General features: G+C 45.8%; 1 protein-coding gene across 1 annotated transcript in view; it reads right to left on the minus strand.

The window, feature by feature from the left end:
- The window catches only part of LOC136609915 (myelin and lymphocyte protein-like), a 54661-nt gene extending 39123 nt beyond the window's left edge, over nucleotides 1-15538 (minus strand). The window contains exons 1-4 of the mRNA XM_066589201.1: nucleotides 15434-15538; nucleotides 14458-14559; nucleotides 13647-13817; nucleotides 13206-13328 (exon numbers count right to left, since the gene is read on the minus strand). Coding sequence (XP_066445298.1) covers nucleotides 13206-13328; nucleotides 13647-13817; nucleotides 14458-14559; nucleotides 15434-15538 — 501 coding nt within the window. The remainder of the gene's footprint in view (nucleotides 1-13205; nucleotides 13329-13646; nucleotides 13818-14457; nucleotides 14560-15433) is intronic.
- Between the last annotated feature and the right edge of the window lie 906 nt (nucleotides 15539-16444).

A 16444-nucleotide genomic window follows, 5' to 3' on the forward strand; every position in this document is an offset into this window, starting at 1 on the left:
CCATTGCAAGCATCTGTACTGGTGTATCTTGACACCACCAGGAATTCCTGGTGCAGACAAGATTGACAGGGGGTTGACGCCCCCTGATGCTGATTGGCTTGCAACTTCCTGCTAGTCAGCAGGCTCACAGGTCCCAGCAGTGAGGCTGAAACCTGTCGGCATGAACGTCGGGGAAATCAGCGCTGGCGTTCAGAGGTGCAGCAGTTATAGGAGGCAGGTGAGCACTACAACACACCGGCCTTGCTCCCAGCGGCAGTCCTGTCCCACCTCCGCTCGCCGCTGTCACACTGCCTTTTGTACTGGTCCCGCTCGCCCCAGCTGTCGTCTCCCACAGGAGGCAGGTGAGCAGTAACACACACCGACCTTGCTCCCACCGCCAGTTCTGTCCCACCTCCACTCCCCACTGTCATATGCCTTTTACTGGGCCCACTGCCGCTGCCAGTCCTCTTCCAACTCCGCTCCCTCCTCTCACTCTCCCCTTTACTGGTCCCACTCCCCCCAGCTGTCGTCTCCCACAGGAGGCAGATGAGCAGTAACACACACCGGCCTCGTTTCCACCGCCAGTCCTGTCCCACCGCCACTCCAGGCCATCATAGTGCCTTTTACTTGGTCCGCTGCCGCCGCCAGTCCTTTCCCAGCTCCGCTCCCCCCTCTCACTCTCCCCTGTACTGGTGCCGCTGCCGCCGGCTGTCCTCTCCCACCTGCGGTCCCCACTGTCACTTGCCCCGTCACCCCTATAGTGGCTCTGCTCCCTAGAGCTGTCCTCTTGCCCTTACCAGCCCCGCTGTCCGTGTCCTCATGTTCTGCTGCTGGCCCCGCTGTCACTCTCCCCGTCTCCCCTGTAGTCACCCCGCTCCCGGAAGCTGTCCTGTCGCACGCTATTGTTGTATCTTCTCGCCACCAGGCAGTCCTGCTGGAGACGTATCCCTGCAGGCCAGCTGCTAGGACCTTCTGCTATACAGCCAATCGGGAGCTAGGGGTGTGACAGCGGCATCCCTCCATGCTAGCCCTGTCAAATCCCTAGCTTCCACAAGCATCTCACAGATTCATGCAACACTTAAAGGGGTTGTCCCGAGGCAGCAAGTGGGTCTATACACTTCTGTATGGCCATAATAATGCACTTTGTAATGTACATTGTGCATTAATTATGAGCCATACAGAAGTTATAAAAAGTTTTTTACTTACCTGCTCCGTTGCTGGCGTCCTCGTCTCCATGGTGCCGACTAATTTTCGCCCTCCGATGGCCAAATTAGCCGCGCTTGCGCAGTCCGGGTCTTCTCCTCTTCTCTATGGGGCTCCGTGTAGCTCCGTGTAGCTCCGCCCCGTCACGTGCCGATTCCAGCCAATCAGGAGGCTGGAATCGGCAATGGACCGCACAGAAGCCCTGCGGTCCATGGAGACAGAGGATCCCGGCGGCCATCTTCAGCAGGTGAGTATGAAGACGCCGGACCGCCGGGATTCAGGTAAGCGCTGTGGGGGTTGTTTTTTTAACCCCTGCATCGGGGTTGTCTCGCGCCGAACGGGGGGGGGGGGTTTAAAAAAAAAAAAACCCGTTTCGGCGCGGGACAACCCCTTTAACCTCTCACTTGCTGCATCTATGCAATACACATAACAAAATGACTAGATAATTTGCATAACGCCTCTACAAAAGACATGACATGTATGCCATTATGGAGGGGGCCAGAAATAGATGTACTGGACTACTAGACCATCATAGGACTAGCCACAGTGCCACATAATTAAGCCAACCACAGTGCCCAGATCTCTCTTTTCTGCTGTCAGCCAGGGGTGTAGCTTTGGGGATGCAGAGGAGCAGTTGCTCTCAGGCCCTGGAGCATTAGGGGGGCCCAAAGGCCCCTCTATCCTTAAGAAAACACCAATATTATAAACGACACATGGATAATTACAGGGCCATGTAACAGATTTTGCATTGGGGCTTACTACATTTAGCCTCTGCCTAATCTTTTAAGATTCTAGCAATGTCACTGGCTGCAGGTGCTGCATCAATAGGCTTCTTAAGAGCCTCAACGATGCAGAGGAAAGTTGTGTGTGTGTGGGGGGGGGCATGCTGAACTTTTGCATCTGGGCCCCTGAGTCTTTAGCTACGCCTCTGCTGTCAGCATCTGGGGGATGGAATCATTTGTTCTCATCATTACTGGGGTCTCAGCTGCCAGAACCCAATGTCCAAATGACTGGACTAACAGATGATTGAAGAGGCTGCGTGGCTCTGGCAAGCACTGTGGCTTCTTAGTTGTTTACGAGGCACAACTCCGTACATTTTATAATGGCCATACCTGGTACTGCATCTTAGTCCTATTCATTTTAAAGGGTTGTATAGGAAGGCCGCAAAGTGGCTGCTGTCTGTGCAGCCTGTGGCAACACATCCTAGGATTGGATAATGTATGTGCAGAAAAGGGGGAGAAGGATGTAAGACCAGGGGCAGGGATATGGGTAGGGAGTGGGGATGTGGTCAGGAGAAGAACTGCTCCACCTCCAACCCATGGCCAGTCTGAACCCTTTTTATAAAAATGGATTTCTAAGTTCCTGAAACAGCACCACTCTTGTGCATGGGATGTATCTGGTATTGCTATTCAGCTTCATTCATTTTAATTGGTCTATGCTGCACTACCAGGTGCAACCTACAAACAAGAGTGGTACTGTGTCTGATAAAAGACTCTTCCTTTCAAACCTCTCGTTACCCATTTAAAGGGCATTTCCAATCTCAGCCAAACATGGTTGAAATGAGAATGCAGCCACTGAAGCTGTGGCCACTGGTGGACAAGAGTACGGGAGAGAGCTGAACTGGCAGTTTTATGTTGTTTCCTTAACATACATAGAAGTGAATGGGAATTATGGAAAGACTGTAGCAAAAGCCAGTTCAGCTGTTTCCATAGAACTAGGCCACCAAAGGCCAAGTTGGTGGGCCAGGATGAGGTCAAGGGACTACCGTCCTGGTGCAGTTCCGAGAGGTGCGACCCGTACCTATTAGATGTTTATGGCATATCCTGTGGTTATACAATAAATGTCCAGGTATGGGAATACTGCTTTAAGGTAACAATACAACATGAACATGAACACTTTTCGGACTATGATTTGGATGATGTATGGAGAAATCAGAAGATTTGATGATCAGAAGAGCTTGATAGTATCCAGGATGAAAAAAACGCTTTGTGTTCATTCAATATCCCATCCTTCAGAAAACTTCCTGGGATGATCTGGAACAATGTGACGCCGCTCACCAAACATAGGTATCATTAGGACATCTCACTAATTATAATTGATTGCCCAGATCTGTTCTCAAAAAGATGAGAAGAAATTTTGATTTAGTTCCATTGTCATATGTGATGTTGGTAATGGAAGAGACCACAGAAATCCATGGACCACTCTTGCCCCAGATGGTTTCTAGAATTTTCTTGAGTGCATCCCAAGATCAATTGTGCTGGTTTTAATGATACTTGAAATATGTTTTTGAGCAGATATTATCTGAGACTTCTCCGACCACTCAGGACGTGGCTTTAAGTTTATTTTTATTTCCTGTGGTTTGCTAGCTTTGCAGTCAAGCAAGTACGAGGCTCATTTTAACCTCAGCCAATTATTTTTCTCATAGCAGGTTGTCTACATGAGGTCCCATGACAACCGGGTTGTGTTTAGTGATGAATCCAGGGTTATTTTGAGCACTGGCCATTGTGTTCGAGTATGCAGGCCTTGTGGTGAGTGCCTCACTCCTGCCTTTGCTATGAGGCTGTGATAGAAATCAGGTGGGGTCTTTATAGGGGTTTCCCGGGACTATACTATTGATACAATCACCTGACAGCTGCAGGTTCTTCTCAGGTTTGTGGCGTCACGTATATCAGTCTCATGGCCTGAGAGCAACTAAGCCCGGATGGAACCGAGTTGCAATACCAGGCACAGCCACAATACAATATACGGAGCTGTGGCTGGTAAAGGCTGAAATGACAGTGGTGCTCACCTGACCACTACTGTAATTTCATTCAGCTGATCGGCAGGGACCCCATTGGTCAACTATTAATATCCTGAGGATGGGTTATCAACAGATAAGTGCTAGAAAACCCATGTAATCATTACCTGAACAAAAATCAGGCAGGCCTGAGACATTGAATGACATCTAATTAGAGATGAGCGAACGTACTCGGTAAGGCCGATTTCGCAATCGAGCACCGCGATTTTCGAGTACTTCACTACTCGGGTGAAAAGTACTCGGGGGTGCTGTGGGTGAGCGGGGGGTTGCAGAGGGGAGTGGGGGGGAGAGGGAGAGAGAGAGAGAGCTCCCACCTGTTCCGCGCTGCTACCCCCCGCTCCACCACGCCACACCCCGCCCCACAGCGCCCCCGAGTACTTTTCACCCGAGTAGTGAAGTACTCGAAAATCGCGGTGCTCGATTGCGAAATCGGCCTTACCGAGTACGTTCGCTCATCTCTACATCTAATAATAATAATAATCTTTATTTGTATAGCGCCAACATATTCCGCAGCGCTTACATAGACAGGGGGGAATACAGAAAGACAAAATACAAACATTACAGAACCACGGTTACATATAGTAATCAGTTGATGGAAACAATAGGGGTGCGGGTCCTGCTCCAACGAGCTTACATACTACAAGTAATGGGGTGATACAGAAGGTAAAGGGGCTGGAGATGTGCACGGTATGGCGAGGTGGAGAGTGAGCGATGCTATACACATAGACAATGGTCAGACATTTAGCCGTGTGACGGCAGAAACAGTATGACTGCAGGAGCGGTTTATGATGGCTAGCAGGGATTGCAGTCAGTAGGTCAGGGAGCATGTTATCAGGCGGAGTACAGAGAGGTTTGTTTAGGGAATGCGGTATGCCTCCCTGAAGAGGTGTGTTTTTAGAGCACGCCTGAAGTTCTGCGAGTCCTGGATTGCTCGGGTAGCCTTTGGTAGTGCGTCCCAGAGGACCGGTGCTGCTCTGGAGAAGTCTTGGAGGCGGGAATGAGAAGTTCGAATTAAAGGGGCGCTCAGTCTGGTTTCATTAGCAGAGCGGAGAGCCCGGGCTGGGTGATGGATTGAGATGAGGGAGGCGATATAGGGGGGCGCTGCACTGTGGAGGGCTTTGTGGATGAAGGTAGCGAGTTTGAATTGAATTCTGTATTTAACGGGCAGCCAGTGCAGTGACTGGCACAGGGCAGAGGCGTCCGAGTAGCGGCTGGACAGGAAGATGAGCCTGGCTGCCGCATTCAGGATGGACTGGAGAGGGTAGAGTCTGGTGCAGGGGAGGCCGATCAGCAACGAGTTGCAATAATCGAGCCGGGAGTGGATGAGGGCGACAATAAGCGTTTTTAACGTCTCCACAGTGAGAATGTACATCTAATGTAACTGATCCTCATTTTCCCCACCATCTGCTATCAGGGGACAGTTTGGAGGTCCTATATTGCTTAACAAATTACGCTGAAGAGTCAAATTAAACTTTTGTACAACTTTGTTTAGCCACTAAGTTGACAGAGGCGCGGTAAAACAGCACCGCTCCCAGGACAGAAAAGATTCCCTTCCCAAGGAATGAAAAACAAAACAGATCATAACAACTCGTTATACCAATGTAGCTTCTTGATCTGCAGTTTATTTAATCTTCCCACACATATTATATATTGTGGCGACGTGGAACAAAGAGGCAGCAGATGAATGGACCTGTCACCACCCATGTTCTGTTCTCAGACACTCATCATCACATCCAGCCTAAGGGACAGAAGATAAGAGAGAAGTACATATAACATACATATCACACCTGAAGAATGCCTGTAAGGAGGCTGATGGGTTTATTCACACACATTAGTTTTTTTTTAAAAAAATCGAGGCAAAAGCTGAAATATGACATGATATACAAATTAACCATATAAGTTCCTAAATAGATTAACACACTTTATTACTTACTGCATATAGGAAATTCTTAATATACAGTAATCAGCTCCCTTAGCATTGTGAGAGTTCCAATAATAAGATCCTTTATAGATAGATGAGATAGATGATATAGATAAATAGATAGTGTACAGGACTATACACTCCATAATAAAATGTGCTTAGTAGCAGTTAGTATAAGATGTAGGGGAGGAGTTAAAGCTCATTTAGACGGGACGAGTGTCGGGCAAACCATGCCCGACACTCGTCCCCGCACATACTCGCTCTCGTGCTCCTGCATAGGAGCTAGTATCGCTGGCTCACAGCGAGGAGGCTGGAGGAGATTTCTCTCCTGTCGCTCCCCCGCTGCTCCCCAGTACTGAACGGCTGCTATTTACACTGAGCGATCAGAGATCTGCTCATCGCACATCGTTTATGCAGCATAAACGATGGACGATCAGCTGATTGTTCAGTGTAAATAGCAGCTGTTCAGTACGGAATGGCTGCTATGTTATGTCAATGGGGAGGGGCAGGGGAGGCAGAGGAGAGAAATCTCCTCCAGCCTCCCCGCTGTGAGTCAGTGATACTGGCTCTCATGCTGGAGCACAAGAGCGAGTATGTGCGGGGACGAGTGTCGGGCATCGTTTGCCCGACACTTGTCCCATGTAAATGGGCCTTTAGAGAGTGGGGACCTTAGAGTGGGAAAGAAGATGGAGTGCTAGCAAGAAAATAGCAAGAGCTGAGAGACAGTGAGGTGGGAAGGAGAAGAAAGTGTGAGTACCCCAAAGTTGTATAAGATCTACAGAGGGAAGAAATAAAAAAATAAGAAAATAAACTAGAGTAAACAGGAGTTTCAGCAAGCTAGAGAACAGAAATAAAATCAGAAGGCAGACTAAAGTAACTGTAATGCACTAGAACAGAAGCTTTGGCACAAAAAGGGATTAGTACTACTTTAGGAGTCACAAAAGGAGGATTTATAAATATAGGGCACAAAAAGGGTTTATAGTGGTGCCACAAAGGGGATCCTATTACTGTTGGGGACACAAAGGGGACACATTACTGTAAGGTCTATAAAGGGGGCACTACTACTGTGGGCCACAAAGGTCTGAGGCCCCTGGCATTTCCCAGGACCTATAATCATGTGATCTACGTTGAGAAGATGTAATAATCCAGAATATTTGATAATCTGGCACTAGTTAGATCCCAGTAATACTGAAAGTTATTGTACTCTACAGTATGTATCTGTTTTTCTTCATCCAGGATGTGTACACAAAAGAAAGGACAGGACAAATAATTCCTGCTAAACTTATTGCCACACCTCAATTAACAAATTGCCTCTGGGCAGTTTACTTAATAATTAGCACTGAATGTCTCTGTGCTTAATGGGCGGTGACCGTGCAGGTACATAACACAGCCCCTTGTAGTGCACTCAGTATACCCTGCTACCGGGACAAATATCAGAAAGAAGAATTATCAGGAACTTCATTTAAAAAGTCTAAATTAATTGCTAAATATTGTTAAATCTTCTTGTTTTCAAATAGACACCTGAGATCGTCATTTACCGCTACTTTATACGTAGTCAGGGGTGACGCACAGGGGGAGTCGTCATTTACCGCTACTTTATACGTAGTCAGGGGTGACGCACAGGGGGAGTCGTCATTTACCGCTACTTTATACGTAGTCAGGGGTGACGCACAGGGGGAGTTGTCATTTACCGATACTTTATACGTAGTCAGGGGTGACGCACAGGGGGAGTCGTCATTTACCGCTACTTTATACGTAGTCAGGGGTGACGCACAGGGGGAGTCGTCATTTACCGCTACTTTATACGTAGTCAGGGGTGACGCACAGGGGGAGTCTCAATGTCAATGGCTTCCCAGCATTTTGGCCTCAGATAGCCGGTATCCCGATGGTATGAACTTCATACTGATTGGATGTATATCTCTTGGAGATATATTTGTTTTCTATACATTGTATGTCTTATATAAGACTAAAGACCTTACTATGTGTGATGTACTGTAAATAAGGGGTTAATAGTATTTCACGCAATATATTAATTTGCATGCACCTGTGTTATGGGAGCGTTTCATGTCCCTAAGGTTAGTGCACTAAGAGCTTTAGGCTGCCTGTCCGCGGACAATGATCTGCTTGCGATAAATTCAGACGTCCATATATTGGCCAGGTTTTCACGCCCGCCCAAAATATACACTGTCCCTCTTTGCAGGGGCAGGAAATTGGCCAGGCGCAGTGCAGTGAGCTCCTGCCCCTCGACACTGTTTGCAATGGGAGGGGCGGGATAGGGGTGGGGCTAAGTTCTTCCCATCACGCCCCTCCCCAGTGCATATATAAATGAGGGGGGGAGCTCAGTGCACTGCTCCCGGCCCGCCTCCTCCCCCTGCAGAGAGACAGCGTATATCAGCCGATATACGCACGTCGGAATAAGCCCTAACTATGACTCCGAACTGTATACTGAGAATATGGTTGTCCGCTGTAAGCTGTTACCTGACCCCCTCTATATCTTGGGGAGTTTTGTATTTTATTCTGACCTCTCTCAAGCTAATTAAAATAGCTGGAATTAACCATTTCACGAGATCTTTAGTGCAGTATAGCCGTGATCTTATCACACGCCTATACTGCGCTTAAACAGCGCTCGTGTGAATGAGGCCCAATATAAGGCTAGTTACACACAGGCAATCATGATTTTATGGTGAGAAAATCACGCAAAAATGCGTCTTTTTTTACCACACTTTTTAATGTGTCAGCGCTGCTTTATCTCGCAAAATCATCGCTGATGCTTGAGATTTTCTTGTACATTTTAATCGCAGGATTTAGTTGCTATTTTTTAGTGAAAGTCAATAGACTTTCTAATATTGAAATCGCATCACAAAGCAAGTTTGTTGCATTGTGATGCGATAAAAAGCAGGCTCCATAGGGAAACATGGGAGATAAAAAAAAATTGTACATCGCAGAAAGATAGGGCATGCCGCTTTTTTGTTCTCTCAACATCACATCAGTGAAAACATCGCAGATGGGAAGGAAGGGGGCTACTGTGAGGGGGTCACTATTATTGCTGGGGCTACTGTGGAGGCTGTCACCATTATTGCTGGGGCTTCTGTGGGGGTGGGGGGCACTATTACTGCTGGGGCTACTGTGGGGGTCACTGTGTTACTAGTGAGGCTATTGGAGGGTCACTATTACTGTTGGGGGCCACTATTATTGCTGGGGCTACTGTGGGGGTCACTATTATTGCTGGGGCTGGTATAGGGGAGCAGTAATTCTACTTGGGGTACTGTGAGGGTCACTATTACTACTGGGGCTACTCTACACATAGCAGTGGGAAGCCTATGGAGAAAGTGAGGGGGAGCGCTGCATAGTATGAAATCAGTTGCCGATATGCGGTTGATTTCCAGTCCAAATCTGCAGCGATGGTACGTATCTTGACTGTTTTTTGGATACAGAAATGCTGCACAATTTGCTCCCAGTCTTTTTTTGAACGGACCCTGTATCTTTTATAATGACAGAAAAGAAGTGAAAGCTGCAGAAATGGAGAACATATTCATCTCCACATTACCAATAGAAGTCAATGGTTCTATCTGGGGGATTGTTCTGAATCCCAGCTTTAGGGATTCAGATGGAGCCTAGTACGGATGCCTGGGACATAATCTAAAGCTTAAGGTGAATGTCCCCTTATTAATATACAGGATATAGAAGTTTATCCAGAATTGTTCATTTATATAGCAACAATATTAGATAAGAAAAGTGGATGCTTTGTTTGGAGAGGGCAGCAATAAGGAGTCCAGGGTGCAATGTAATGTAAGGCCCACATGTATAAGGTACCTCCGACAAACACTGCAAGACCCAGTATAAAATCAGGAGGAATCTTCATAGTAACAAACCCCACTGACAAGAGGAATGGTGACGCCCAGTTGTTAATGTATTCATTCATACATTTTCAGGAGGAATAACAGAGGAACGGCATAATAAAGAGTTCGAAGAAACAAAACTTCAGAATCCTGATCTGTTATTTATTTATTCTGCTCAAATACATATCGCATACATATTCGATAGCACTGGGGTACCTATAGGGGATGCTCTTGCACCCGGGTCCAGGAGCCTTAGGGGGCCCATAAGGCCTCTGTTCTCCATATAGGGAGCCCAGTACTATGAATAAGGCATTATAGTTGGGGCCCTGTTACAGGTTTTGCATCAGGGCCCGGGAGCTTCAGGTTACGGCTCTGTTGGGCTCACAATCTGTTCTTCTTTATCCATTTAGTTGGGGCCGACTATGGAACACTTTGATGGTATCAGGCCAGCGCCTTCTTTGGCGGCCGGGTCTTGGCGACAAGCATTAGGTTTCTAATGAATGATCTCGCATTATGTGGCCGAGTCATGAGAGTCTCTGTTTCATAATTTTGCCTTCCAATGAAAACTTTGGTTTGATGCGGTCCAGGACTGCTTTATTTGTGATCTTGGTGGTCCAAGGAAATCGTAGGAGCTTCTTCCAGCACCAAAGTTTGAAGGCATATCATTGTGGCTAAAGTCTTGAGCATGCGGATATCCGATGATCATTTCAGCGAAAGCCACGAGCAAACAGAGTCCCATTACTCATTGTGGCTAAAGTCTTGAGCAAGTGGAGTCCTGCTGCTCATTCTGGCTAAAGTCTTGAGCAAGCGGAGTCCTGCTACTCATTTTGGCTAAAGTCTTGAGCAAACGGAGTCCTGCTGCTCATTCTGGCTAAAGTCCTGAGCAAGCGGAGTCCTGCTACTCATTTTGGCTAAAGTCTTGAGCAAGCGGAGTCCTGCTACTCATTCTGGCTAAAGTCTTGAGCATGCGGATATCCGATGATCATTTCAGCGAAAGCCACGAGCAAACAGAGTCCCATTACTCATTGTGGCTAAAGTCTTGAGCAAGTGGAGTCCTGCTGCTCATTCTGGCTAAAGTCTTGAGCAAGCGGAGTCCTGCTACTCATTTTGGCTAAATTCTTGAGCAAACGGAGTCCTGCTGCTCATTCTGGCTAAAGTCCTGAGCAAGCGGAGTCCTGCTACTCATTTTGGCTAAAGTCTTGAGCAAGCGGAGTCCTGCTGCTCATTCTGGCTAAAGTCTTGAGCAAGCGGAGTCCTGCTACTCATTTTGGCTAAAGTCTTGAGCAAGCGGAGTCCTGCTGCTCATTCTGGCTAAAGTCTTGAGCAAGTGGAGGCCCACTGCTCGTGGTGGTAAAATAAATGTGTCCTTGCGTGAAGAGGCCGGGGTCCATTGTTGATAGATGGTAAAATGTCCAAATCTTCCTTCTGTCATTGAGATAAAATAAAATCATAAGTGATGAAATCCATAAATACTGTATTACCAAATCATCCACATTGTACATGTTCTGCTTGATTACAGTATCAATGCATATTTCCATCGCTAGAACTAATAAATATATATATATAGTTGTGTCCACCCTTACGGCTTTTTCCCACTAGTGTTTTTTTTAACGCTGCAATATCACTGCTTTTTTTGGGCCATTTTTGAGTGATGCGATTTTAACATTAGAAAGTCCCATTGAAAAAAATGCAGCAATATCGCAGCGTTAAAAAAAACGCTAGTGGGAAAAAGACCTTAAAGAGGTTTTCTCATTGAAACACAACTCTGCACATGAACAGATCGGATTCGGCTGCAGAATCCAACCGTGTGCCTGGGTGGTGATCCCTGCGTACATATCCGGCATCTTCATGTGCAGCTGGCCTCTGTGCTGCAGATGTGTCGGCCATCGCACATGCGCAGTTCAGATTACCTGCGCCGACGAGGATCCCGTGCACAGTGCTCAGTGCAGAAGGGCCACAGGACAGACGCTTTCCATTGACTTCAATGGAGGCCATCTGTGTGGAGGCCGCACAGAATCGCAGCATGGTGCGATCTCTCCTCTACGAGCGGAAAACCACAATCGATTTCTACTCGTGGACATAAAATAGCGTTTGGCCATAGCATGCCATGGCAGGTATTTGCTGCGAAATCCAAGGGCGGACACTGGCCCCGGATTACAATAGAAATACGGCCATGTGCAGGCGCCCTACGTCTGAGTGAAGATGCAGAAATAAGATTAACTCTATAAATGTATCTAAAATGCAGGAAATGTAATATAAACCTTTTATGATGTTACTGTTCTCTCTGGAAGCGGACAACCGATGGCCATTCTTGTACTTTCCTCTTCAGTGAAAAGACTGCATGCACAGAATATAAGATGGCTACATAGAATGCAAGGACCTATAGAAAATCACAAGGTTATTCCAGAAGATGGAGGGAGCTACAGGATAACATTACAAACAATGAGGGAGACGTCTATGTCTATTATGTCCTAATTCACTGGAAGGATTGGGATCAGCGCTGAACATCTTGTGTAAGAGACATATATTGGGGCGGCAAGACTGTTAGAAAGAGGCATCTGGATGGAGCAGACTCAGGAACGTAGTGTATTTGTATAGCATAGCTGACCGCTCACTTCTTATTGTAGAGGCCGCGTTACGTAACATGTGTCCAAACGTTTCTCATGCAAAGAAATATTCATGGGTGTCAAATGTTAAGGATTATTGAATCTATACATAAATGAAGTGATGGCCCAGAAGAAAACTATATAGACTTGGCTTCAGTATTGTGCAGCTTCTATCCCGTTTCCCCCCAAATAAGACCTATCCCAAAAATAAGCCCTAGCCTAATTTTCAGGAAGGCTTGAAATATAAGCCCTACTCCAAAAATAAGCCATAGTTACACTACATTTAAAAAAGATCAAAACATTACCTAGAATACTCAGTCCAGGTGCCTCCTGCTGCTCTCCAGAGGTTTAGCTCAGTTCCCACAGTCCTCAGCCGCTCATACAACATTATATCCTGGTTACGGGATTCATAAATCCCACCTCCAGGAAGCGATGGCTTTGATTGGTTGAGCAGCAGTCGAAGAACCAATCTATGGAGCGCTGGATGAGCCAATGCGATGGCTATGATTGGCCACACTCAGCCAATTCCTAAATCCCGCCTCTACAATGCGATAAATAAATCACAGTCATCGCTGCCTTGATTGGCTGAGCAGCAGTCAAAAAACCCAATCACAGCCATCGTCTCCTGGAGGCGGGAGTTATGAATCCCATAACCAGAAAGTGATGTTGCATCAGCAGCCAAGCACTGCAGAAGCACATTGGAGCTCTGAGAGCAGCAGGAGGGTCCTGGACCAAGCCAGCTAGGTAAATATAATAAGACCGCCCCTGAAAATAGGACCTAGTGCCTAGTGGGGCAAAAATGATCTTGAGGGAAACACAGTAATGACTTTTCTTAGATGCTTTGTTATTTATGCACTCACAGTGGCTGTTAGGTTGAGTTCGTTGTATTGGGAGTTCTGGTACTTTAATATCTGGGTGCCGATTGCGTTGATACTCCCTGCGCTGATATAAAGGGCTGCTGCTATGAAGTGGTAGTACACGTCCTAGTAGAAGAGAGAGAAGTTCAGGAGTTTGTATCCGGAATGGAACATAAAGGTTCTGAAATCAGAAGCTTTAGATTTTATCTTACTAGATGTTTATAGTAAGGTCACAGCTGGAAGGGGGATAAAAGTGACCGATACGAGTCACTAGCCGTCTATTAGGATACACATTACTAATAACAAACACTAATGGAACATAAACCACAGAGAAACAGGTTAAGTCCCGTTCCGTGGTCACTGACAACGGTCGCCTATTGCTGAGGATCCACGTTAGCGCTGTTATATCTGTGGAATGATAAATATTACATTGTAGAGACTTACCAGATGCGTCCACACGGTGGAATTCTTGTGGGCTCCTACCGTGTACACCACCATGATGGCCAATGTCCCCAGGAAGCAGAAGCAGCAAACAGCCAGTACAAACCCGTGTATGTAGAGGGTTAATAACACTGGTGTGGCACATAAAATATTCCCCATGATGATTCCAAAGAGCTAGAAGACAAAGAGATACAGATGACATGACGCCTCATGCAATATACTGGGAGGATTGAAGAATAGAGATTTATCTGGAACGATTACTAAAGCAAACATATTTCAGTAATTTTTATTCTTTCACTTATTATATCTTTTCAGTCCTTAAAGGGAACCTGTCCCCTTGGACATGACGCGCCCTCTATGGGCAGCATGTTATAGAGCAGATGGATAGCAAGAAGGAGTGAATCTAACTTGTATTTTATGCATTTAAAGCCCTGCTCTTTCTATCCTTAGGAGTCCAGTGGGCGGTCCTATCAGTGGTTGGCGGTCCTATCAGTGGTGGACCGCCATCCCTTCTACCGTGTGACTACCGAGATGGCTGTCAGTCACTGAGTAAGAACACAGACTACTAAGAACAGAAAGAGCAGGGATTTAATTGAATAAAAGACTAGTTAAACCGCAACCCAAATCCACAGCAAACCTGCCCCGTGTAACAGCGGCTCAACTGATGAATACAATGTAAACTCCAACTTGTTATTTGGGTTTCATTTAACTGATTTGGTTTAACTATGAACTAGTGATCCCAGTTATAAACATTGAAGTGATATATACATATATACAATATGGCAGAAGGAAGTACGTAGCACATGATACTTACAATCTCGGGGAGAAATAAGAAGTCCGGAAATGTGGAAAATACTTCGCGCCCCTTGGGCAGCGAGAATGGTATATGATTTTCCACATCGCCCTTTTCAATATCCTGTAAAACAAGAACATACATTTATTGGTCAGCGACGTTATAATACTATTATTACACATTAATGAGGACCGGTCCCCCTGTTCTGGCTGGCCTGTGTGAGCGCAGCATGATATAGTGACCAGTCCGCTAAACTGAGCCGTATATCCTTTACTCTATATTCACTCAGCGTAATTCATATTGGAAAGCCATGGCAGAAATGTGGATTCTGCTGCGGATTTTAGCGTCATTCACTGTAGCCAGTCTACGCATAGTAAGCCTGATGCAAGGCTTTACGCAAAAGAACAATTGCTTTTTCTTGAGATTCCCCTGTAATATCGGAACCGCTCTCGATACAATAGATCTTAATACGTTTTGCACGCTAGTCGGCTCCTGTCTGTCCTCCTCCCTATGATGGTTTGCAGATAAGACATTTATTATTGTCACTACCTCATTCTGCCCTCATATTACACAGTATCAACAAAGTAACAGCTTCGCTTCAAATCCATTCAGTGATTGTTATATTACAATTGATACTTTTCTACCTACCATAAAATCCACATACAGAAACATTTCTACTATCCGATCAGTCTAGTAGAGTAACCATGTGTAGGCTAAAACTCTGGTATGATGTGGATGGAATAGAACATCTGATGATGTCATAACTATGATGATGTCATTAGTGATGTAGGAGAAGCATAAATGAGAACTGTGCCTTGTAGTCATGGAAACAATTGTTCTCATTGTCTCCTCTGTATTCTACAATTCCACATGAAGGTTCTAGTCACATGGTTGGCCTTATAGGTAATGGTAAATGTGTAGAAATGCTATAAAAGTATCCAGGTATGCACTGTATCATATCCGTAGGCTTTTGTTATAGGTCGGCGCTCCCTCTTACGCCCAGCAGCTTTATGTCTTTACAGTTGGGAGTAGTTTTGGCTTCTATGACTATATAACAGTGCCCCCATCTGAAGATGCCATACTCTCTAGAGCCAACAGCCATTATTCCTGGTTCCACCATATAAGTGCATGCTAGTCTGAGCGTCTATGTGTTTTCAATGAGGAGAGAGGAATAAGCGGCTGCCGGCAGAGGAGGGTACATTATGATCTATGCTATAAAGAATACTGGAAGTCACCTCCGAGACCAGCGACCTGCAGAAACGCATCCAACTGGGGGATCTGATTTTTAAATGGTAACAAAACGTGGTGACTTGTAATATTCTTATAATTTACAGTGGGAGGTACATTGTCTCATATACACAGAGAAAGTATAGAACTACTGCATGTATAGAAGAGATGTGTGTAGACTAGAAACCTGTTTCTCCAGTGTACAGTAATCAGATGTATTAGGGAAATGTCTGACTGGCAATATTACTAATTCCAAACAAAGCTGTAGATTAAAGATCATGTAACCAATTTAGGACCAATTACTGTAAATACATGGTGTTTGGTCCCAGGCTTTAAGCCCAGACGTATGTAAAATTATGTTGGGGACTAAAACCTCCTGCTTCTGTAATCAATCAGAAGCAGGACGGGTTGTCTGCTGTTAGTCACACTGATAAACTGGAGGAGGAGGGAGAATGGGATTGAACCCTCAATGAGCGATATGTACTAAAAGTTAAAGTAAAATATTTGTTTCACTACGGAAGCCCAGGGCTATAACAGAGCTGCAGGGTCCCTACAGACCCTGACCAGCTCTGCCAGTTAATATTCTCACTACAGGGGATGTTTTCTCCTGTAACTGGGGCTCCTATGGATGCCTCAGCAACAGTGGTAAAGTATCAAATTAAATTTAAAAAAAAACGTGAATGTACCCCAGAGGTCTTATATGACGTCATGGGGGACATAGATAGTAAAAAACATAATTACATACATAAGTTTAAAAAATGACAGAATAGAACAGCAATAT

The sequence above is a fragment of the Eleutherodactylus coqui genome, chromosome 2 (assembly GCF_035609145.1).
Source record: "Eleutherodactylus coqui strain aEleCoq1 chromosome 2, aEleCoq1.hap1, whole genome shotgun sequence".
NCBI classification, from domain to species: domain Eukaryota; kingdom Metazoa; phylum Chordata; class Amphibia; order Anura; family Eleutherodactylidae; genus Eleutherodactylus; species Eleutherodactylus coqui.